The sequence below is a fragment of the Bos grunniens genome, chromosome 16, assembly GCF_055505025.1.
Source record: "Bos grunniens cultivar Pamir isolate PY7600 chromosome 16, Bosgru_T2T1.0, whole genome shotgun sequence".
In the NCBI taxonomy this organism is placed as follows: domain Eukaryota; kingdom Metazoa; phylum Chordata; class Mammalia; order Artiodactyla; family Bovidae; genus Bos; species Bos grunniens.
In genome coordinates, this window is record NC_141180.1 from 25,911,533 (window position 1) to 25,936,470 (window position 24,938).

General features: G+C 38.5%; 1 protein-coding gene across 12 annotated transcripts in view; it reads right to left on the reverse strand.

Annotated features, from left to right (window-relative positions):
• KLHL20 (kelch like family member 20) overlaps positions 1-24,938 on the reverse strand; it is a 72,278-nt gene that overhangs the window by 25,735 nt on the left and 21,605 nt on the right. For all 12 annotated transcript variants that reach the window (XR_015143228.1, XR_015143227.1, XM_086343737.1 and 9 more), the window contains one exon: positions 12,970-13,543. Coding sequence is in view for 10 of the 12 variants with exons in the window: in XM_086343732.1 (XP_086199858.1) it covers positions 12,970-13,543 (574 nt within the window). In the remaining 2 variants the exon portion in view is untranslated. The remainder of the gene's footprint in view (positions 1-12,969; positions 13,544-24,938) is intronic.

Below are 24,938 nucleotides of genomic sequence, written 5' to 3' on the forward strand. Positions count from 1 at the left end.
TAGGCGTAAGAAAATAGAAGGAAATTAAATAGAGATTTAAGTCTGAAAATAATTTGAATGAATCACAAGTGGTAAGCTCTAAGTGGTGACTTATTTTGCATCTACACAGAACCATTCTAGTCCATGAACAAAGTAAGGTTTTCTTCACTGGAATTTCATTATATCAGGTTCACTTTGGAGGCAGGGTTAGAACTGCAAGGGATTCTAAAACCTTCTGTACTATTAAGAATATTCTTCAGATATTTGTAACTATCTTAGAACTAAAACTCAAGCTATGTTTAAAGCAAGAAATTTTAAAAAATCAGCTTTATTTAAAACATACAGTTCAATAAATTTTGATAAATGTATGCACGCATATAACCATTACCACAATCAAGATATAGAACATTACCATCATCCCCAAAGATTCTAAAGCAGGGATTTCTTAATCTGGGGTCCAATGACTTTGGCAAATTATTTTGGAAATCCTCAATGATGGCAAATCTTTATTTTTTGCAGAATGGATCTGATTTTTAAAAATAGTGGAACAAAGTTAAATCTGTTAAAGAAGTTGTAGGAAGTTTACTCTGAATGAAAAATTAAGTTTGACTATAAAATACTGATGCAATTAATTTTAATGAAGTATAAACTCCATTTAGTCATGGTTATTCCTCTTTTATATTTTGTTGGAATCAATATTATATTAAGGATTCTCCCATATAAATTCATGAGAGGTACTGATCTGCAGTTTTCCTCTAGAGTTTGTGGTTTGCACATTAGGGTAAGTTTGACCTTATTTGGCAACCTCCTGCACGTTTTTCTGGAAGATTTTATATAGGGTTACATTATTTCTTTCTGACATGTTTGACAGAATTCACCATCTGGGATTGCTTTTTTGTGGGAAGGTTTTAAAATTATTAATTTAATTTCTTTCATAGATACAGAGTTATTCTGGTTTTCTTTCTTAAGTTTTTGTAATTTGTGTTTTTCAAAAAATTTGTCAATTTCATCTCAGTTGTTGAACTTAGCAAAATATTGCTCATGATATTCTGTTTTATCCTTTTTAATGTCTGAGGGATTTATAGTGCTGTCTTCTTTTTTATTTCTGATACTGGTAATCTGTATCTTCTTTCCTTTTTTTCTTGATAAGTACAGCTAGAGGTTCATCAGTTTTTTTCAAAGTAACATTGATTTTTGCTCTATCTTTTAATCTTTGCTCCTTCTATTTTGGGTTTAATTTGCTCTTCTTTTTCTAGTTTACAAAGGTAACCATCAGAACAAAAATACAAACCTTCCTATATACTAAAAAAATTAAGGACTTCCCTGGTGGTCCATTGGTGGGGAATTAGCCTGCCAGTGCAGGGGACACGGGTTCAGTCCCTGGTCCAGAAGATCCCACATGCCACAGGGCAACTATGTCTGTGTATCACAACTACTGAGCCCATACTCTAGAACCCAGCAGCTGCAACTGCTGAGGCCATGAGCAGCAATTACTGAAACCTACATGCCCAGAGCCCATGGCTCTGCAATAAGAGATGCCACTACAATGAGAAGCCCAAGCACTGCAATGAAGAGTTGCCCCCGTCTATTACAACTAGAGAAAGCCCATGTGCAGCAACAAAGACCCAGCACAGTCAAAAATAAAACAAATATATCTTTAAAAAAGAGAATCTATAGGAAAGAGAAAATCATAATAGGAAAAACAAATATATAAAGGGATTGTAGATCACTTAAATAAACCAGTACAGAGGTTTCTTTTTAAGTAAAAAAATTTATGAAATTGATTATAAATACAACAGCAAAAGGATTAACATGAATATGTAAAATAGGACATCGAAATGATAAAATATAGGTGAAGAAAGTAAGAAAATGTAGAAATTTTTAGAATGTGTTTGAGATTATATAATTACCAGTTTAAAGTAGATACAGTAATGGGTTAACATACTTGAAAACCAAGGTAACCACAAATCAAAAACATACAATAGACTTACAAAAAGCAAAAAGAGAACTCAAGCATAATACAAAAGAAAACCATCAAACACAAAAGGAAAAATAAAAAGAATAAAGAAATACAAAATCAACTGGAAAATAAGGTTTAAAATGGACATAAATAAATATATATCAATAATTACCTCAGATGTCAATGGACTAAATGCTCCAGTCAAATGACACAGAGTGGCAGACTGGATAATAAAACAAAAGCCTAAAATATGCTGCCTACAAATGATGCACTTTAGAAAGAAAGATACACACAGAATGAAAGTGAGGGGATAGAAAAAAGATTCTTCAGGCAAGTGGAAATGATAAGAAAGCAGGGGTAGCAGTACTCATATCAGACAAGATAGACTTTAAAACAAAGACCACAGAGAAAGATAAAGACATCATAAAAAGACATTGATAAAAAGATCAATATAAGAAAAGGATATTATACTTACTAAAATATAAGCCCACAATATAGGAGCTCCTAAATACATCAAAGTAATACTAACAGACATAAAGGGAGAAACTGCAAGGAATACAATAATAGGAGACTTTAACATCCCACTGACATCAATGGACAGATCGTCTACACAGAAAATCAACAAGGCACCACAGGTGCCTTAGGTCAGTCTACTAAGGCAAAAGCAAAAATAAACAAGTAGAACCTATTAAAGTTATAAACTTTTCCACAGCAAAGAAAACCATAAACAAAACAGAAAGACAGTCTACAGAATGGGAGAATATATTTGCAAATGATGCAGTTGGCAAGGGCTTAATTTCCAAAATACAAAAATGGCTCATATAGGTCAATATAGTAAAAAAACAAGCAATCACATCAAAAAATGGGCAGAAGATCTAAATAGACATTTCTTCAGAGAAGACATACAGATGGCCAACAGGTATAAGAAAAGATATTCTACACTGTTAATTATTAGAGAAATGCAAACCAAAACTACAATGGGATATCACCTCACAATGGTCAGAACGGACATCCAAAAGTTCTACAAATAATAAATGCTGGAGAGAGTGTGGAGAAAAAGGAATCCTCCTACACTGTTTGAGAAGGCAATGGCAACCCACTCCAGTACTCTTGCCTGGAGAATCCCATGGACGGAGGAGCCTGGTAGGCTGTAGTCCATGGGATTGCTAAGGGTCGGATGTGGCTGAGCAACTTCCTTTTCACTTTTCACTTTTGTGCACTGGAGAAGGAAATGGCAACCCACTCCAGTGTTCTTGCCTGGAGAATCCCAGGGATGGAGCAGCCTGGTGGGCTGCCATCTATGGGGTTGCACAGAGTTGGACATGACTGAAGTGACTTAGCAGCAGCAGCAGCAGCAGCAGCCTACACTGTTGGTGAGTATGTAAATTGATGTGGCCACCATGGAGAGTATGGAGGTTCCTTAAAAAACTAAAGCTAGAGCTATCACATGATCAAGCAATCCCAGTTCTTGGCATATATCCAGAAAAGATGAAAACTTTAATTCAGAAAGATACAGGCAGCACAGGGTTCACAGCAACACTATTTACAATAACCAAGACATGGAAGCAACCTAAGGATTCATCAACAGATGAATGGACAAAGAAGATGTGGTGTGTGTGTGTGTATACACAAAGACAATGGAATATTACCCATCCATAAAAAATGAAATAATACCACTTGCAGCAACATGGGTGGACCTAGAGATTATCATACTCAACTAAACAAGTCAGACAGATAAATATTATACGATACCACTTACATGTGGAATCTAAAAAAAGGATACAAACGAACTAATTTACCAAACAGAAACAGACTCACCTCACAGACATAGAAAGCAAATTAATGGTTAGCTAAAGTGGAAAGGCCAAGAGAAGGATAAATTAGGAGTTTAGGATTAACAGATATATCCTATTATATATAAAATAGATAAACAACAAACAATAAGGTCCTAAAAAATTCAGAATTTTTTAATAACCAAAATGGAAGAGAATCTTTAAAATAACCAAATATGTAGATATATAAAATTGTCTCTCATATATATGTATATAAACTTATATGCTATATCATATATTTTATCTACATAAACTGAATCACTTTGTTATACACCATAAAATAACATAAAATTGTATATGAACTACATTTCAATTAAAAAAAAAAGGGAAAGGGCCCAAATCAATAAAATCAGAAATGAAAAAGAAGAAGTTAAAACTAACACCACAGAAATACAAAGGACAGAGACTGTGATGAATAGCTCTATGCCAATAAAAGGTACAACCTAGAAGAAATGGACAATTTCTTAGAAAGGTACAGTTTCCCAAGACTGAACCAGGAAGAAACAGAAAATATGAACAGACCAATTACCAGTACTGAAATTGAATCAGTAATTAAAAAATTCCCAACAAACAAAAGTCTAGGACCAGATAGCTTCAAACATACTACCAAATATTTAAAGATGACTTAATACCTATACTATTCCCAAAAAATGCAGAGGAAGGAACACTTCTGCAATCTTCTATGAAGCCATCATCACTATGACATGAAACCAGACAAAGATATCACACATAAAAAAGAAAAGTACATGTCACTATCACCAACGAATAAAGATGCAAAAATCCTCAACAAAGTAATACTGGCAAACTGAATCCAACAATACATTAGAAGGATCATCTACCATGATCAAGCGAGATTTATCCTCGGGATGCAAGAATTTTCAAATATCTGCAAATCAATCAATGTGATACACTATATTAACAAGCTGAAGAACAAAAACTATATGATCATCTCAGTAGATGCAGGAAAAACTTCTGATAAAATTCAATGTCCATTTATTATAAAAATTCTCCCAAAGGTAGGCATAGAGAGAATATACTTTGATATAATACAAACTGTATAAATGAGAAACCCATAGCTAACATCATCTTCAATGGTGAAAAGCTGAAAGCATTTCCTGTAAGATCAAGAATAAGACAAGCATGACCAATCTCACCACTGTTATTCAACATAGTTTGGAAGTCCTTGCCACAGCAACCAGAGAAGAAAAATAAAAGGAATCCGAATTGGAAAGGAAGACATAAAACTGTCATTGTTTGCAGATGACATATTATACATAGAAAATCCTAATGAGGCCTTCAGAAAAATACTAGAGCTCACCAATGAATTCAGTAAAGTTCCAAGATACAAAATTAATACACAGAAATCTGCTGCATTTCTATAAACAGTCAAGTATCAGAAGGAGAAATTAAGGAAACAGTCTCACATATCATCACATCAAAAAGAATAAAATACCTAGGAATAAGTTTGCCTGAGAAGTAAAAGACCTGTGCTCTGAAAACTGTAAGATACTGATGAAAGAAACTGAAGACAAAATAAATAGATTGAAAGATATATTGTGTTCTTGGATGGGAAGAATCAACATTGTTAAAATGACTCTACTCCCCAAGGCAATCTATAGATTCAATGCAATTCTTATCAAATGACCAATGACATTTTTCACAGAACTAGAACAAATATTTAAAATTTTGTATGGAAACATAAAAGACCTCAAAGAGCTAAAACAATCTGGAGAAAGAACAGAGCTGGAGGAATCATGCTTCCTGACTTCAAATTATACTACAGAGCTACAGTAATCGAAACAGTGTGGTGTGTGTGTGCTGTGTGTATGCTCAGTTGCTCAGTCATGTCCAACTCTTTGTGACCCAATGCACTATAGCAAGTCAGGCTTCTCTGTCCATGGGATTCACCAGGCAAGAAACTGGAGCAGGTTGTCATTTCCTTCTCCAGGGTATGTTCCCGATCCAGGATTGAACCCATATCTTCTCTGTCAGCAGGAAGATTCTTTACCACTGAGCCACCTGGGAAGCCCAATCAATACAGTATGGCACTGGCACAAAACAGACAAATAGGTCAATGGAACAGGACAGAAAGCCCAGAAACACACCCACACATTTATGTTCAATTATGGTTTTTCCAGTAGTCATGTATGGATGTGAGAGTTGGACTGTAAAGAACACTGAGTGCTGAGGAATTGATGCTTTTGAACTGTGGTGTTGGAGAAGACTCTTGAGAGTCCCTTGGACTGCAAGGAGATCCAACCAGTCCATTCTGAAGCAGATCAGCCCTGGGATTTCTTTGGAAGGAATGATGCTGAAGCTGAAACTCCAGTACTTTGGCCACCTCATGTGAAGAGTTGACTCATTGGAAAAGACTCTGATGCTGGGAGGTATTGGGGGCAGGAGGAGAAGGGGACGACAGAGGATGAGATGGCTGGATGGCATCACTGACTCGATGGATGTGTCTCAGTGAACTCCAGGAGTTGGTGATGGACAGGGAGGCCTAGTGTGCTGTGATTCATGGGGTTGCAAAGAGTTGGACACAACTGAGCAACTGAATTGTACTGAAGCTGTAACTAAGGAGGCAAGAAAATTACAGATACCGAGGGAACATTTCATGCAAAGATGGGCTCAATAAAGGACAGAAATGGTATGGACCTAACAGAAGCAGAAGATATTAAGAAGAGGTGGCAAGAGTACACAGAACTATACAAAAAAGAGCTTCACAACCCAGATAATCAGGATGGTGTGATCACTCACCTAAAGCCAGACATTTTGGAATGGGAAGTCAAGAGGGCTTTAGGAATCATCACTACAAAGCTAGTGGAGGTGATGGAATTCCAGTTGAGCTATTTCAAATCCTAAAAGAGGATGTTGTGAAAGTGCTGTACTCACTATGTCAGCAAATTTGGAAAACTCAGCAGTGGCCATAGGACTGGAAAAGGTCAGTTTTCATTCCAATCCCAAAGAAAGGCACTGCCAAAGAATGCTCAAACTACTGCACAATTGCACTCATCTCACATGCTAGTAAAGTAATGGTCAAAATTCTCCAAGCCTGGCTTCAGCAATACATGAACCGTGAACTTCCAGATTTTCAAGCTGGTTTTAGAAAAGGCAGAGGAACCAGAGATCAAATTGCCAACATCCACTGGATCACTGAAAAAGCAAGAGAGTTCCAGAAAAATATCTATTTCTGCTTTATTGACTATGCCAAAGCCTTTGACTGGGTGGATCACAATAAACTGTAGAAAATTCTGAAAGAGATGGGAATACCAGACCACCTGACCTGCCTCTTGAGAAATCTGTATGCAGGTCAGGAAGCAACAGTTAGAACTGGACATGGAACAACAGACTGCTTCCAAATAGGAAAAGGAGTATGTCAAGGCTGGATATTGTCACCCTGCTTATTTAACTTATATGCAGAGTACATCATGAGAAACACTGGGCTGGATGAAGCACAAGCTGGAATCAAGATTGCCAGGAGAAATATCAATAACCTCAGATATGCAGATGACACCACCCTTATGGCAGAAAGTGAAGAAGAACTAAAGAGCCTCTTGATGAAAGTGAAAGAGGAGGGTGAAAAAGCTGGCTTAAAGCTCAACATTCAGAAAACTAAGATCATGGCATCCGGTCCCAACACTTCATGGCAAATAGATGGGAAAACAGCGGAAACAGTGGCTGACTTTATTTTTGGGGGCTCCAAAATCACTGCAGATGGTGACTGCAGCCATGAAATTAAAAGACACTTACTCCTTGGAAGAAAAGTCATGACCAACCTAGACAGCATATTAAAAAGCAGAGACATTACTTTGCCAACAAAGGTCCATCTAGTCAAGGCTATGGTTTTCCCAGTAGTCATGTACAGATGTGAGAGTTGGACTATAAAGAAAGCTGAGTGCAGAAGAATTGATGCTTTTGAACTGTGGTGTTGGAGAAGACTCTTGAGAGTCCCTTGGACTGCAAGGAGATCCAATCAGTCCATCCTAAAGGAGATCAGTCATGGGTGTTCATTGGAAGGAGTGATGTTGAAGCTGAAACTCCAATACTTTGGCCACCTGATGCGGAGAGCTGACTCATTTGAAAAGACCCTGATGCTGGGAAAGATTGAGGGCAGGACGAGAAGGGGACGACAGAGGATGAGATGGCTGGATGGCATCACCGACTCAATGGACATGGGTTTGGGTAAACTCCAGGAGTTGATGATGGACAGGGAGGCCTGGCGTGCTGAGGTTCATGGGGTCACAAAGAGTCAGACCCAACTGAGCAACTGAACTGATCTGAAACTGAAGGAGGCAAGAATATACAATGGTGAAAAGACAGTCTCTTTAACAAGTTGTGCTGGAAAAAACTGGACAGCTACATAAAAGAATGAAATTAGAACATTCTCTAACATCATATACAAAAGTAAACTCAAAATGAATTAAGCGGTAGGGATTCAAATACATATAATATTATATATAAATAGAGAAGGAAATGGCAACCCACTCCAGTATTCTTGCCTGGAGAATCCCATGGACAGAGGAGCCTGGTGGGCCATGGTCCATGGGGTCACAGAGAGTTGGACATGACTGAAGTGACTAAGCATGCACTATATATAAAATAGATAACCAACAAGGACCTATTGTCAAGCACTATATTCAATACCATATAATTTATAATGGAAGAGAATGTAAAAAAAATAATAATGATCACTTTGTTGTACATCTAAAACTAACAACACATTGTAAATCAATTACATTTCAATAAAAATTAAAAAAATAAACACCCCCCACCAAAAGTTCTATGAATAATACTATGAATTAAACTGACTGTTTTTGAAAAAAATAGAAAAAAAACCTTCAAAATGGATTAAAGACCTAAACATAAGACCAGATACTATGAAACTCCTAGAAGAAAGTATCAATAGAACACTCTTTGACATAATTGCAGCAATATTTTTTTGGATCCATCTCCTAAAGTAAAGGAAATAAAAGCAAAAATAAACACATGTGAGCTAATTACACTTAAAAGCTTTTACACAGCTAGGGAAACCACTGACAAAACAGAAGAACAACCTACTGAATAGAAAGATATTTGCAGATGACACAACTGATAAGGGATTATACACACTGAAAAGTTCAGGAGTAAAGGAATATGATGTATGCAACATATCCTCAACTGCTGAAAGAAAAATATTCATATAATAAGGAGAAAATGATAAAGAAAAAGTGGCAAAATGTTAACAAGTGATGAATCTCAGTAAAGGGTACGTGAAAGTTTCTTTTTCCTACAGTTTTTTATGTTCATATTTTTTTCTTTTGTTTTTTCAAATAAAATTTAAAAATTATTTTTTCCAATCTGATAGGTTAAGAAATGTTGTTTTAATGTATTTTTTTTTAGTTATGTGTAATGGTATCTTTTCATGTTTATTTTACATTTAGTATTTTTATACATTGCTTATTCATATCCTTTGCCTATTTTTCTGTTGTGTTTTTTTAATGGTTTTTCTCTTTCAATTTGTATGAGTCTTATAAGAATTCGTGTTTCTTCTGTCATGTATGCTCCAAATAGGTTTTCAGAGTTGGCATTATTTAATTTAGTTTAAGGTGCTTTTTGCTTGTTACTGTTGTTATGAACAATAATATTTAACTTTTATGCAGTCAAATTTATCAGGCTTCTGGGTTATATCCTGCCTGCTGCTGCTAAGTTGCTTCAGTCGTGTCCGACTCTGTGTGACCCCAGGCCCACCAGGCTCCCCTGTCCCCGGGATTCTCAAGGCAAGAACACTGGAGTAGGGTGCCATTGCCTTCTCCAATGCATGAAAGTGAAAAGTGAAAGTGAAGTCGCTCAGTCGTGTCCGACTTTTAGTGACCCCGTGGACTGCTGCCCACCAGCCTAGAAAGTCCATTTTTACCCTAAGCCTAGTAATGTTTTCTTCTAGTACTTTTAGAATTTAAATTTTTGGGTTTATTTATCCATTGAGAATTCCATCTGTTTAAAGAGTTTATTTCCCCTCCCCAAATAACCAGTTTTACTAATGACATATATTTAACAATTTTACCTTCCTCCACTGACTTGATCAAACCAGTCAATCCTAAAGGAAATCAGACCTGAATAATCATTGGAAGGACTGATACTGAAGCTGAAGTTCCAATACTTTGACCACCTGATGCAAAGAACTGACTCCTTGGAAAAGACCCTGATGCTGGGAATGATTGAAGGCAGAAGGAGAAGGGAACGACAGAGGATAAGGTGGCTGGGTGGCATCACCAACTTGATGGACATGAGTTTGAGCAAGCTTGAGGCATGCTGCAGTCAGGGAAGCCTGGCATGCTGCAGTCCATGCGGTCGCAAAGAGTCGGACATGACTGAGAGACTGAACTGAACCACTGATTTGAAAACCACTATTTTTGGACTCAGAGCTACACTGATTTGCTCTGTCTTTAGTTTCAAAATGTTTTCATATTTCTTAAAGACAGTGATTCTAATATTAAATTTTAGAAACTTCCTGGATGTTCTAGCATAAATAGTTTTCCCTTGGTATCTAAGGAAGATTGGTCCCAGGACTTTTCCCTATTCCACCTCCTTCATGTCCCCAGGATACCAAAATTCCTAGATGCTCAAGACTCATATAAAATGGCATAGTATTTACATGTAACTTACACACATCCTCCCATATATTTAAGAACTCTAGATTAATTATAATACCTAATAAGACTCTTGAAAGTCCCTTGGACTGCAAGGAGATCCAACCAGTCCATTCTAAAGGAGATCAGCCCTGGGTGTTCTTTGGAAGGAATGATGCTAAAGCTGAAACTCCAGTACTTTGGCCACCTCATGTGAAGAGTTGACTCATTGGAAAAGACTCTGATGCTGGGAGGGATTGGGGGCAGGAGGAAAAGGGGACGACAGAGGATGAGATGGCTGGATGGCATCACGGACTTGACGGACGTGAGTTTGAGTGAACTCTGGGAGTTGGTGATGGACGGGAGGCCTGGTATGCTGCGATTCATGGGGTTGCAGTTGGACACAACTGAGCGACTGAACTGAACTGAACTGAATATAATGTAAATGATATGTGAATAGTTGCCAGCACCTGACAAATTCAAATGTTACCTTTCAGAACTTTATTAAATTTTTTTTCATATTTTTGATCCACGGTTGGTTCAATCTGTGAATGCAGAACCAGCAAATACGGAAGGCCAACTGTGTGTGTGTACATACGTATGTGTGTGTGTATATCCTCCTTCCTATACGGTCCCTGCCTTTGCATTTCATGATGCCCATGCTGGTTTTCCTCCTCTATCTATTCTAGTTATTCCCAGTTTTATTTGCCAATTGCTTTTTCACTAATCATCCTTCAATATTGGAAAAACTTGAGGGCTTTTCTCTCCTCCTACTAGGTGATCACATTGACATTGATTTTTTTAACCTTGTTTATGATGCTTTTTGTTATAAAAGTTTTAAATTTATATACAATCAAACTTATCAGCCTTTTCTTTTATGGCTTCAGGGTTATATCCTGCCTAAAAAGGGCTAAGACACATTTTAATTATATCTTCATTACTATGTTGTTGTGTTGTTGTGCTTAGTCACTCAATCGTGTCTGATTCTTGTGACCCCACAGATTGTAGCCTGCCAGGCTCCTCTGTCCATGGGATCCTTCAGGCAAGAATAATGGAGTGGGTTGCCACTTCCTTCTCCAGGGGTCTTCCCAACCCAGGAATCGAACCCAGTTCTCCTGCATTGCAGGCATTACTATGTTGATAACTACTAAATTTTAATCTCAGCCTAACCTCTTTGCCAAGATACAGACTTACATAAACAGTTACTTGCTCAGTATCTCTATGTAGATATTTCACAGGTGTCTCAAACTGAATATATCTAAAATGGAACCCATGGTTTTTCCTCCTCAAGCTGTTCCCCTTTCCATTACATCTGTAGTAGATTCCCAGAAATGGGATTGCCAAGACAAAGAGCATGAGCAAAATGTGTGTAATTTTGATTTACGGCCCAATTTCCTTTCAGAGGGGTTATATAAGTTTATACTTATGCTAGCAATTAGCTATTTCTCCATGTTCTTGTTAACAGGGTATGTAACCAAACTTCAGGATATTTGTAATCTGGTAGATTACAGATTTGTAATCTGATAGATAAAAAATAGTACTTTGGTGTAGTTTTAATTCATGTTTCAGTTATTATGAATAAACCTGAGCAGATTTTCATGTTTAAGGGCAATCTGAACTTCTTGTTTACTACCCATTTTTAGGTCACTGGCCTAGGTTATTGACCAATAAGGAGCTCTTGATGTATTAAGGAGATATCATCTGTAATATGAGATGCAAATGTTTTCCCTTAGTCTTTAATTTTTTGTCTCATTATTGTTTTACCATGCAAAATTTTTAAATATTTATATAGTCAAATCTATCAATATTTTCTTCTATGCTTTCTGGGTTAGTCAATTAGAAAGGCCTCTTCAAGATTATAAAGGAATTGTTTTGTGTCATCTTCTACTATTTTCATGGTTTCACTTTGTATTTTTTAAATCTTGGATCCATTCACTGGACGTTATCCTGTTGAATAGAAGAGTGAGACTAAAGAATAAAATGGACATGCCATTCCTTTGCTTAAAATCCTTTAATGGTTTTCTACTGGTCTTAAGATCAAATTTCAAATTCTTAACACAGTCTATTAACTCCAATGTGATCTGGCCCTGTTTCTTCTGTAAAATCATTATGTAACATTCTTTATTGCTCTCTGGATCTCACTGGGTTTCTTTCAGTTCCTGAAACTTGTTATGCTTTTTCATGTCTCAGAATCTTGGATGAACTGTTCCAGAACCAAAGTTAAATCTCTCTGTAATACATTGTTAAATTACCCAGGGCTTCTTTGTAGCACTCATTAACTCTAATTATTTATGTAATTATGAATTCAGTAGCTGTCTTCTGTGCCAGATTATAATTCTCCACTAGAACAGACACTCTAGGCCATCTTGTTCAGTACTGTTGCTTCTGTTCCCAAGCACAGTGGTGGAAGTATAGTAGCTTCACAGATATTTATTAAATGAATGAATAAATGAAAAATAACAGGTTTAATAAATTCTTTGGTAACATCTAATTTCATTTTTCTGATTATTAGGTCACCAAATAATCTGATATACTATATTGTTCTCCTAACAAATACATTGTGGATGCATTCAAACCACCAAGTACAACTCACCTCTTGAAAATTATGTTGAGTGAACTTGTCTGCTATCCTTAGCAACTCACGACATGAATGTGTGTCAGCAAAAGCCCGAATGCCCAGGCAGTTTGAAGGATCTAATTGTCTCTTCAGGAATTCACAACAGGCTTCTTGTATTTCTGCCAGCTGGAGGAGGCAAGCAGCTGGCAGGAGGGTCTGAACATTGCCCTCTTCCACAGTTATCTGGGAGGTATATGCAAAGTCTATCAGTAGTTCCATAGCCCTCTCATCTATGTCTCGGATCACTACTTCCGTCTGACGGCTCTCTGCCAATTCTCCTGTAAACATAGCTCGGAAGTAGGGACTACAGGCTGACAAAATGACTCGATGGGCATATATCTTCTTAGCGCCCACAACTAGCACCACATCGCATAGCTCCCGGTGTTTTCTCAGAAGGTTAATCACTTCCAAGGTTTGTCGAGGGTGCTTGTCTGAGATATAGGGCATGCGGGCTGGTTGGGGAACCCCTTCTGGCAATTTGTTGGGGTCTCCAAGGGTGCAGCGGCTTGTTACATCCATTCCAGTCTCTCCTGGCCGAATGTTGGTACACCTGCAGGAATGGGGGTAGGAGAGAGAAAAGAAGATGGCAATATTTTTAGAAGCTCATTCCAGCATTTCATTTGTATTTCATATGTAGAGATTCAGGTGTTAATTTAGTAAGTAAATGCCACAACAAATTATTGACAAATAATTAGAACTAAAATATTTGGATTTTCATAACCATCACACTGTATCAACATGGAGAAAAAAAGAGAATCTGTGCCCCTCAGTTAAGATGGTAACTATGTTTTTGACAAATATTTATTTTATTTTTTTTTACTATTTTTTATAGTTTACAAAGCATTTAGCTATGGACTAAGGAAAATTCAAAGGAATATAAAGAGGCAATGAGGAAACCTAATTATCTAGAACAAGGAGATATACATGAATAGCCAGAAAGAGGGTAACCAGGATAAAAAATGTGATTCAGAAAGGCAAAAACTATGAAATATTTGTTTATACTGGAACGTATACCTGACTGGCATAAGCTCTCAGTTATTACAAGGGTATGTATTTGTGTGTGTGTGTGAAGTAGGAATATTACATTGGGTTTTTCCAGAGTTTAGGTGAAATATGCAGCACACATGCTTCAGATCACTATACTTCTGTTCCTGATTCTATACTTGCTAGGCAGTCTTCTGATGTACAATTCTTTCAAAGGTATCATGTTATTTAAAAGGGAGGTAGGTGACTCCAGTGTCCTGATGACTGGGTTTTAGGTCAGCCTAAAGTTAGTCTCAGAAACTAATCATCTATGACTGTACTGAGATAATGTAATATCTGGTCCACAAGGGACAGTGTTTTTTAGTTTACTACCTCTAAAGCTGTAGCACCAACAAGACCTACAATATAATAAAACACTAGAGTGTTAAGAGAATCCCCTGGAAAGGAAAGGAGACTCTAAAAGAACATTTTAGGAAGAAGAAACTACATTCAGTTCTTTGCAATCTGTTTTTCCAAAGCACTTATAAATTTAATCTATGCTTGGCCTGAGCCTACAGGTAAATGTATTCTACAGTACAAACTATTCATAATACCTGACATCTGGCAGAAACAGCACTATTTATGCCTAACAATTTAAAACTGAAACTGAAAGCTGAGCAGTTAAAAAATAATTTTTACCACCCACATAAACAACCAAAAGAGCCTTTAGCCACAGTACTTTATTGGTGTCGTTTGTAGTAGATGCTGAAAGAATAAATCAAGAGGTTAACAGTGGTGCACTCCAGCTTTAAAAAAGAACCACCATTAAAGACAAGACCAATTCAAAAATTCCCATTATAACACTGACATTGTATGTTGAAATTAAAGAGTTTTTGTTGCAATCTTAATTATGTACACAAAGATGGTACTGTTGAACCCAGATATAAACAATTTTTATTTCACCCAAGTACATGGAAGCTAATTTCTACATATCTACTTAAGTTCTGTTTTCTATGCTCTCTATACACATTCTTGAGAAGTACATTTAATCTCATGGTTTCCATCGCCCGTATATAAATGACTAAAGGATTCTTAACTCCTACCTGGGTAAGTTCTGAATTCAGATCCATATGGATGTCCCCAAATCACTCAAACTCAATATATCTCAAATACTAAAACTGATTCCTTGACTCCTTGACTACTTTCACCCAAGTACATGTCTCTCCTCTAGTCTTCCCAGATCAATTAAAGATAATTTCATTGTTCTACAAACATTTTGGAGCCCTTTTCCTTCCACATACCCTCAAATGCAACCCATCAGCCAATTCTGACATCCAAATACCTAGAATCCAACTATTTCTCTTCATTTTCCACTAGTCTCATCCTAATTCCTGATCCCTGGGTTGGGAAGATCCTCTGGAGAAGGAAACAGCAACATACTCTAGTATTCTTGCCTGGGAAATCCCATAGACAGAGGAGCGTGGTGGGCTACCGTCCATGGGTTTGCAAAAAGCTGGGCACAAATGAGCAACTGAACACACACCCTAATTCAGGCTATCTTCACACTTCTTTATATGGTAGTAGCTGTCTAAGTGATCTGCTTGTTTTCACCTTTGCTGATTTATATTCTCTTCTCTAAACAACCAAAACAATCCTTTAGAAAATTCATATTGTACCATTTCTCTGCTCAAAATCTTTTAAACACTCATAGTAAAAAACAAAGCCTGTAGAGCTTACGAACTTCTGTATGAGTCCTCCCCAAGCTAACTCTCTGAATTCATCTTTCATTCTCCCCTTGCTCATGGTTCTCTAGTCACACAGACTTCCTTGCTGTTTCTGGGACATGCCAAGGCCTTTCTTGCTTCAGAGCCTTAGTTCTTCTTCCTGAAAGGTTCCTCCCCAAATATCCGCAGAGCTCATTCCCTTATTTCTTTCAGATCTCTGTTCGTATGTCAACTTATCAGACCACCTTACACGAGAAAGCATCTCTTACTTCTACTATCCTGTACCCTTTACTGTGCTCAATTTTTCTTCTTAAATAATTATTTCCTGATAAAATGTATTGGCTTTCTCTCCCAAGCAGAGCATAAGCTCCATGAAAACAAAGCCATTGTTCTCTTTTGCTCAATGCTATACCTCAACACCTGGATTTAGTACTCATTAAATAGTTGTCAAATGAATTAAACTGCTCTTCCTGCCAAAATAACTATACCCTCCAAACTTTCTTGTCTAGTTCCCCTGAAAGAATGCCTAGTCTGTAGCCAGGCAAACATAGACTCAAATCTTAGTTCCATCATTTACAAGGTATAATATTGGGCAAATTGTTCAACTTCTCTGATCCTCAAGTTCATCATTTGTAACGCGGGAATAATGTACACTTACCTCACAAGGAAAGTGACAGTGTTGGAATTTGTCTAAATGTATTAATAGGTACCAGGTACTCTGACTCCAAGGGCTTCCCTTGTGGCTCAGCTGGTAAAGAATCCGGCTGCAATGCGGGAGACCTGGGTTTGATCCCTGGGTTGGGAAGATCCCCTGGAGAAGGGAAAGGCTACCCACTCCAGTATCCTGGCCTAGAGAATTCCATGGACTGCATAGTCCGAGGGGTCAAAAAGAGTCAGACACCACTGAATGACTTTCATTTTCACTGACTCCAAAGTCAGTGCTTTATCCTGAACTTTTTTGGTCAATTGGATGGAGCATTTGAAATGGAAATGATCTTGGCAATCTGGTTTACATGACTGTTGTTCTTAGAGGGGAGAAAAAGCAGCATGCTGCCACATGCTGGAGTACGCTGCTCTTTTAGGAGCAAGAACAGGGATTACCAAGACTGTAAGAGGTACCTCATTGTAAATCTTCTGAGAAGTTATATTTAATTCTAGAAGTTATAGTTAATTCCATACATTGTTATTTCTTCTGTGGTTCTGCTATTTGTTTTTGTAAATGTTTACTTAAAAAAAAAAAAAACTGCTCAGCCCACATCCTGCATCATTCTCATCACCTCCAAAAAGTTCTACTGGCAAAAGTGCTCCCCACCCTCAACACTCGCCATACATACCTGTACGTTTTTCTGGGCAACTTTGAAGGGAAATTATAATAAGCATCCTAGAAATGGATTGCATTCACACCTTGTCACATCTATATTTATATCTTTGTTTGGATTCTGATGGATTAAGTATTCTAATGATTTGAGGGGTGGGTGATAAACTGAAGCGTGAACTGCTCCCCTAAAGAGGAAAGTACCCTAGGAAAGCTTTTTTTAAAACCATTTTTTAAAAATTGAAATATAATTAATTTACAATGTTGTGTTAGTTTCAGGTATAGAGCAACGTGGGCTTCCCTGGTGCCTCAGACAGGAGACCAGGATTTGATCCCTGGGTAGGGAAGATCCCCTGGAGAAGGAAATGGCAACCCACTCCAGTATTCTTGACTGGAGAATCATATGGACAGAGGAGCCTGGTGGGCTACAGTCCATGGGCTCGCAGAGAGTCATACAGGACTGAGCAACTAACACACACACAGCAAGGTGATTCAGTTGTACATACACACTCATGTACATGCATTTGCAGATTTACATACCTATATGTTCTTTTTCAGATTATTTTCCATTATAGTTTATTATGTGCTATACAGTAGGTCCTTGCTGCTTATTTTAAATATAGTTAAGTATACGTGTTTATCTTCTAAACTTCTGATTTGTACCTCTCCCCCCACGCCCCCGTCCCTGGTTAACCTCTTTGGTAACCATAAATTTGTTTTCTATGTCTGTGAGTCAATTTCTGTTTTATAAGTAAATTCATATGTATCTTTTTTTTTTTTTTTTTTTTAGGAAAGCCTTTAATTAAAGGTTTGGGGGAGCAAGCCTGACTGTCCAAGTGAAAATTCATCTAGAGAAACCAGAGGATCTCAAACTATTTAATTTCTCAATCTGTGGATTTCTATCCCAATAGTGAATGAAGGATATTACAATAAATATATGTATAATATATTAAATAAAGAAACAACTCAAATAGTATTTTTATTAACTTAATTTGCAAGACTAATCTACATATGTCTTAAGGTTGAAGAAGCTAAGTGGAAGGATTTTTCTGGATTCTATCCAGTTAACAAACTATGGAGACCAAACAGAGCTTTTGCCTTCTCCCACAAAAGGACTGCTAATTCTAAGAAAGAGTTAGTCTTTCTAAAACCAAAAGGGTATAAAATTTGCCAATAAGTTTAGCAGACTTTGTATTCACTAAACACTTATGAAAAGCAGAACTTCAAGATAAAGTCTGTGAATGGCATGCTGCTGCTGCTGCTGCTGCTAAGTCGCTTTAGTCATGTCCGACTCTGTGTGACCCCATAGACGGCAGCCCATCAGGCTCCCCCATCCCTGGGATTCTCCAGGCAAGAACCCTGGAGCGGGTTGCCATTTCCTTCTCCAATGCATGAAAGTGAAAAGTGAAAGGGAAGTCGAGTAGTCGTGTCCGACTCTTAGAGACCCCATGGACTGCAGCCTACCAGGCTCCTCCATCCATGGGATTTTCCAGGCAAGAGTACTGGAGTGGGGTGCCATTGCCTTCCCTGCATATTTACCATCAATTCTCTCAAACCTTAACATAACCTTAGTTTGTTCTTTACCAGCCATGTACTTCAAGGGAAGCTGATTATGTACCCAGCGATAAGGATGAAGCCTGAATTCTCTTGCAATTTTAGGTTAGGATGAAGCTAATGGCACCCCACTTCAGTACTCTTGCCTGGAAAATTCCATGGATGGAGGAGCCTGGTAGGCTGCAGTCCATGGGGTCGCCAGGAGTCGGACACGACTGAGCGACTTCACTTTCACTTTTCACTTTCATGCACTGGAGAAGGAAATGGCAACCCGATCCAGGGTTCTTGCCTGGAGAATCCCAGGGAGGGGGGAGCCTGGTGGGCTGCCGTCTATGGGGTCGCACAGAGTCAGACATGACTAAAGCGACTTAGCAGCAGCAGCAGCAGCAGAAGCTAATATTGAAGAGGTTACACTGGAGACACAGAGAAAACTTGGGTCCAAGATGGTATTATCAAGTCATGCATTGACCAACCCTGGAGCCCACCTTACTTCTGGCCTTGTTACGTAAATAAAAGACTGCTATATTGATTAAGCCAGTTTGAGTCAAGAAACTGTTAATTCTAACCCCAAACTTTCTGATACCAAAACCAAGTAGTTAATATGTGAAATTAGCCACATATTCTAAATTTACTAACCAACTTGAATATAGAAAATAACCCTTGCTTTGACTGGCCAACTACTTCTGTATATTATAGAGACTCTTGCTCCATTATTATCCAATTTTCTAAAAATGGTATTGGTAAATTTAGAAGTATGGTTTGAATTTGTATCTTTTCTTTCAAATGAAGTAAAAATCTTGGAAGAAGACTAGATACTCTTTCTTCACAGTGGCTGGCCCAATTCCTATTGGGCTGTTACATTAAGTATTAAAATACTATTTCTCTAACACCAGCTATGGAGAAGGCAATGGCAACCCACTCCAGTACTGTTGCCCAGAAAATCCCATGGATGGAGGAGCCTGGTAGGCTGTAGTCCATGGGGTTGCTAAGAGTCAGACACGACTGAGTGACTTCACTTTCACTTTCCACTTTCATGCATTGGAGAAGGAAATGGCAACCCACTCCAGTGTTCTTGCCTGGAGAATCCCATGGACGGACAGGCCTGGTGGGCTGCAGTCCATGGGGTTGCACAGAGATGGACATGACTGAAGTGACTTAGCAGCAACACCAGCTATGTGAGGGTGCTTGGTAAAAACACAGATTCTTAAGAGGGGGCTAGAGAATCAAAATCTCTGAGGGTATGGTTCCAGAGTCTGCATTTGCAAGTGCATTATTTTAACACAAATTAAAGTTTCACTAATAACTGACTGCTGCTGCTAAGTCGCTTCAGTCCTGTCCGACTCTGTGTGACCCCATAGACGGAAGCCCACCAGGCTCCCCCGTCCCTGGGATTCTCCAGGCAAGAACACTGGAGTGGGGCGCCATTTCCTTCTCCAATGCGTGAAAGGGAAAAGTGACAGTGAAGTCACTCAGTCGTGTCTGACTCTTAGTGACCCCACGGACTGCAGCCTACCAGGCTCCACCATCCATGGGATTTTCCAGGCAAGAGTACTGGAGTGGGGTGCCATTGCCTTCTCCAAATAACTGACTAATGATTCCAAATAGGAAAAGGAGTACGTCAAGGCTGTATATTGTCACCCTGCTTATTTAACTTATATGCAGAGTACATCATGAGAAACGCTGGACTGGAAGAAACACAAGCTAGAATCAAGATTGCCGGGAGAATTATCAATAACCTCAGATATGCACGTGACACCACCCTTATGGCAGAAAGTGAAGAGGAACTAAAAAGCCTCTTGATGAAAGTGAAAGTGGAGAGTGAAAAAGTTGGCTTAAAGCTCAACATTCAGAAAACTAAGATCATGGCATCTGGTCCCATCACTTCATGGGAAATAGATGGCGAAACAGTGGAAACAGTGTCAGACTTTATTTTTGGGGGCTCCAAAATCACTGCAGATGGTGACTTCAGCCATGAAATTAAAAGACGCTTACTCCTTGGAAGGAAAGTTATGACCAACCTAGACAGCATATTCAAAAGCAGAGACATTACTTTCCCAACAAAGGTTCATCTAGTCAAGGCTATGGTTTTTCCTGTGGTCATGTATGGATGTGACAGTTGGACTGTAAAGAAGGCTGAGTGCCGAAGAATTGATGCTTTTGAACTGTGGTGTTGGAGAAGACTCTTGAGAGTCCCTTGGACTGCAAGGAGATCCAACCAGTCCATTCTGAAGGAGATCAGCCCTGGGATTTCTTTGGAAGGAATGATGCTAAAGCTGAAACTCCAGTACTTTGGCCACCTCATGCAAAGAGTTGACTCACTGGAAAAGACTCTGTTGCTGGGAGGGATTGGGGGCAGGAGGAGAAGGGGACGACAGAGGATGAGATGGCTGGATGGCATCACTGACTCGATGGACGTGAGTCTGGGTGAACTCCGGAAGTTGGTGATGGACAGGGAGGCCTGGCATGCTGTGATTCATGGGGTCACAAAGAGTCGGACACGACTGAGCGACAGAACTGAACTGAATGAATTTGACTAATAAATAAAATTTCTTAGTGGAAGCTGTCAGTTTTTACAAAAAGAATGTTGACCTAAGATGAAAGGAAAAAACAATGTGAAAAAAGTAATGATTCAAAATGCAGCTATAAAGAGAAAAAAATGTAACAGCAAAGTCACTGACAAACACATAAAATAAAACAAGGATTCGGATTTACCAAAATGTCAGTAAACCTAAAAACTTCTGTAAACAGGCATCAGACATTATATATGAAATAATTTTAAGAAATAATTCCTACACTTGAATTTCTATGTATAATGGGAACAAAAAAGGTGTTATTAATTTTTTTATATTATTCTTACACATTCTGTGGGAATGGGCAACATTTACTTCAGAGACAGATGGTGCTTTAAAAAAAAAATATCTGTTTAGGCCTTTTAATTATAAAATGCAAGGTGATAGCCCTTGGAATGATCATTAGATGTCCTTCATTTGCAGTACTTTTTGGTTTCTTATGTTTTGAAATTTAAATTGAATTTAAATATCATTAGGAGGGCTTGGAATCTTAGTTCACACAGTCCCCACCACTCTCTGTCTTACATGAAGTTATGCCATGCACTTATATGAACTATCTAAAAGATAAAAGAGGACTTTGTTTTTTAGTCTCTGTTTTTATTCTTGCCAGGAAAATCCCATGGACAGAGGAGCCTGGAAGGCTACAGTCCATGCAGTCACAAAGAATCAGACATGACTGAAGTGACTGAGCACAGAGCACTAGAGGTATCAAGATTGGAACAAAAAGACCCAAACTACTCAGTATAAAAAAGTAACGGTAATTTCAAAGGGAGAAAGTTTTAGGGGGAGAGAGAATTAAAGCAGAAAGAACTGCCATACGACCCAGCAATCCCACTGCTGGGCATACACACCGAGGAAACCAGAATGAAATGTGTACCCCAGTGTTCATCACAGCACTGTTTACAACAGCCAGGACATGGAAGCAACCTAGATGTCCATCGGCAGACGAATGGATAAGAAAGCTGGAGTACACATACACAATGGCATATTACTCAGCCATTAAAAAGAATGCATTTGAATCAGTTCTTTTTTTTTTTTTTTGAATCAGTTCTAATGAGGTGGAAGAAACTGGAGCCTACTACACAGAGTGAAGTAAGTCAGAAAGAAGAACACCAATACAGTATATTAACGCATATATATGGAATTTAGAAAGATGGTAACGATGACTGTATATGTGAGACAGCAAAAGAGACACAGATGTAAAGAACAGACTTTTGGACTCTGTGGGAGAAGGCGAGGGTGGGATGATTTGAGAGATAGCATTGAAACATGTATATTATCATATGTGAAATAGATCACCAGTCCAGGTTCGATGCATGAGAGAGGGTGCTCAGGGCCGGTGCACTGGGATGACCCTGAGCGATGGGATGGGGAAGGAGGTGGGAGCGGGGTTCAGGATGGGAAACACATGTACACCCATGTCGGATTCATGTCAATGTATGGCAGAAACCACTACAATATTGTAAAGTAATTAGCCCCAACTAAAATAAATTAATTAATTTAAAAAAAAACCCAGAAAGCAAAAGAAATGAAGACTGGTTAAAAATGGTGGCAGGTTGTGACTTAAGGACAGCAACAGCCAGTGAAAAAATGTTGAATGGCTAAGAACTTTTATGGCTTCTTTCTTTATTCCTAAACATTCAGTAAAAATCTGATGTATTTGATGGCAGTTCTCAATAAAGGCAAAGAAAGCAACAATGAGTATGCAGTATTTCTAGAAAGAAGCTTGGCTGTGAAAAGAGACATAAAGTTCTACGTCTACTTAAAGAGAGTAACAGCAGGAAAACGATTATATATTGAAGCAATGAAGCAGAAGGAGGGAGAAGTTTTAAAATATATGTAAAGAGGGAGAGAATAAATGATGGACCAAAATTCTTGAACAGTGGAATATAAAGAAATACAGAAGGATGGATCATAGATAAAAGGAAGAAGGGCTCCCCATAAGAGATCAGGGGACAGGAGTGGGAGGAAACACAGTGCGGAAACAGATAGATATTTTTGGGTAAGGAGGTGTCAGAGCCAGAGGAAGTTCATACCTGATGGCCTCTATTTTTTTTGTGAAGTAGGAGCTGAGGGAACAGATCACTTGCTGCTACTGAAAGGAGTGCTAAGAGGGTCATGAGAAGACTGGGTGAGGATGTGAAACAGCTGTTGTGGGGAATGAGCAAGCATTGATTTTGGATAACACTGTTGGCTCAATGATATTAAAGACTCTGACTACAGTAGCATGAATTCCGCATGGCTGGTTTTATCCAGCAACAATCTGCAGCCCAAATTAGAGAATATAAATGCCTGCATTAATCTGGAATCTAGAAATGCCATGTACATACTCAAGAGTTGAGTGAGTAGTGGCCAGAAAATGGTTGAAGTGGTTGTAGGAGTAAACTGTGTAAAAACACAAGAGACAAAAGCCATGTTGATTATGACTAGGTCAAAGAACAGATGGAGTGAGCATTCAAGAGGTTACAGTCAGAAAACAAGTTATTAGGACATAACGATTTCAGAGACAGCCTTTCTGAGTGAGAGTAGGAATGAATTTTTGAAGTGAGTGAAGGTGAAATTCCTAAGGATTTTTAGGAGGTTAAGGAAATGCAGGCTAGGTAAATGGATGGGTCATTCCCATGAAAATAAAAATCTCCTTAAAAGATAGAAGAATCAAGTAATGTGCATGTAGAAAACATAAACCAAACAACAAGTAAAATATTTTAAATCTTCTTCATTTTTACTAAAGGAATATTACAGTTTTAGTACCTTTCTATACCACTTCCCAGGTAGCACTAGTGGTAATGAGTCTGCCTGCCAATGCAGGAGACACAAGAGACATAGGTTCAATCCCTGGGAGGGAAGATCACCTGGAGGAGGAAGGAAATGGCAACCTGCTCCAGTATTCTTCCCTGGAAAAATTCCATAGGCAGAGAAGCCTGGTGGGCTATAGTCCATAGGGCCATAGAGATGGACATGACTGAGCAACTAAACAAAAAGTACATTCAAAAAAAGCCTTTCCACATATCCAAAATGTGTGAGTCAACTTAAATTGCAAAGCTATCATGGCACTTCTTCCTCAGATCTACTTCAAAAGTCAGTCTTAACTGAGGAAAGAGTCATTTTCTCTTTCTTTAGCTTGGAATTGTGCTCCCTATCTACTAAACAAGCATCTCTCCTTTTAACTTCAAAAATTTGTCTTAATTTGGACACAGATTACCTCTCTTGGGGCTTCCCCAGTGACTCAAATGGTAAAGAATTTGCTTGCACTGCAGGAGACTCAGGTTCGATTCCTGGGTCAAGAAGATCCCCTGGAGAAGGGAATGGCAACCCACTCCAGTATTCTTGCCTGGAGAATTCTATGGAGAGAGGAGCCTGGTGGGCTACAGTCAATGGGGTTGCAAAGAATTGGACTCGACTGAGTGACTAACACTGGCTGCTGTTAAAAGATTCAGCTGAGGTCACCTTCATTTAAAGTCCCAAGCACACCTGTATAGGGAGAGCTAGAGATCTGTGCATACAAATCCTTAAAACAGAAATAACATCTCAATGCTCCAGTGCTGCTTATTAGAAGAGCATCCACTAGGCACTACATTCCAGACCTGATTCCGTACCAGAAAGCCAGGCTGTTAATTCCTTAATCTGAAAATAGGTCATGAGTACTTCAATTCTAAGACATCTCATCTCTGTTTACTGGGTGAAACAAGGGTCAGCACTAGGTGCCTTGGCCCGGCAATCAAGGCAAGATGGAGGAAGGTCATGCAAACAAGCTGGTTTCTCCCTTTACGTCAGAAAAACAAATCTTCCTAGGGTACCTCTCAGCAACTTCCACTGACA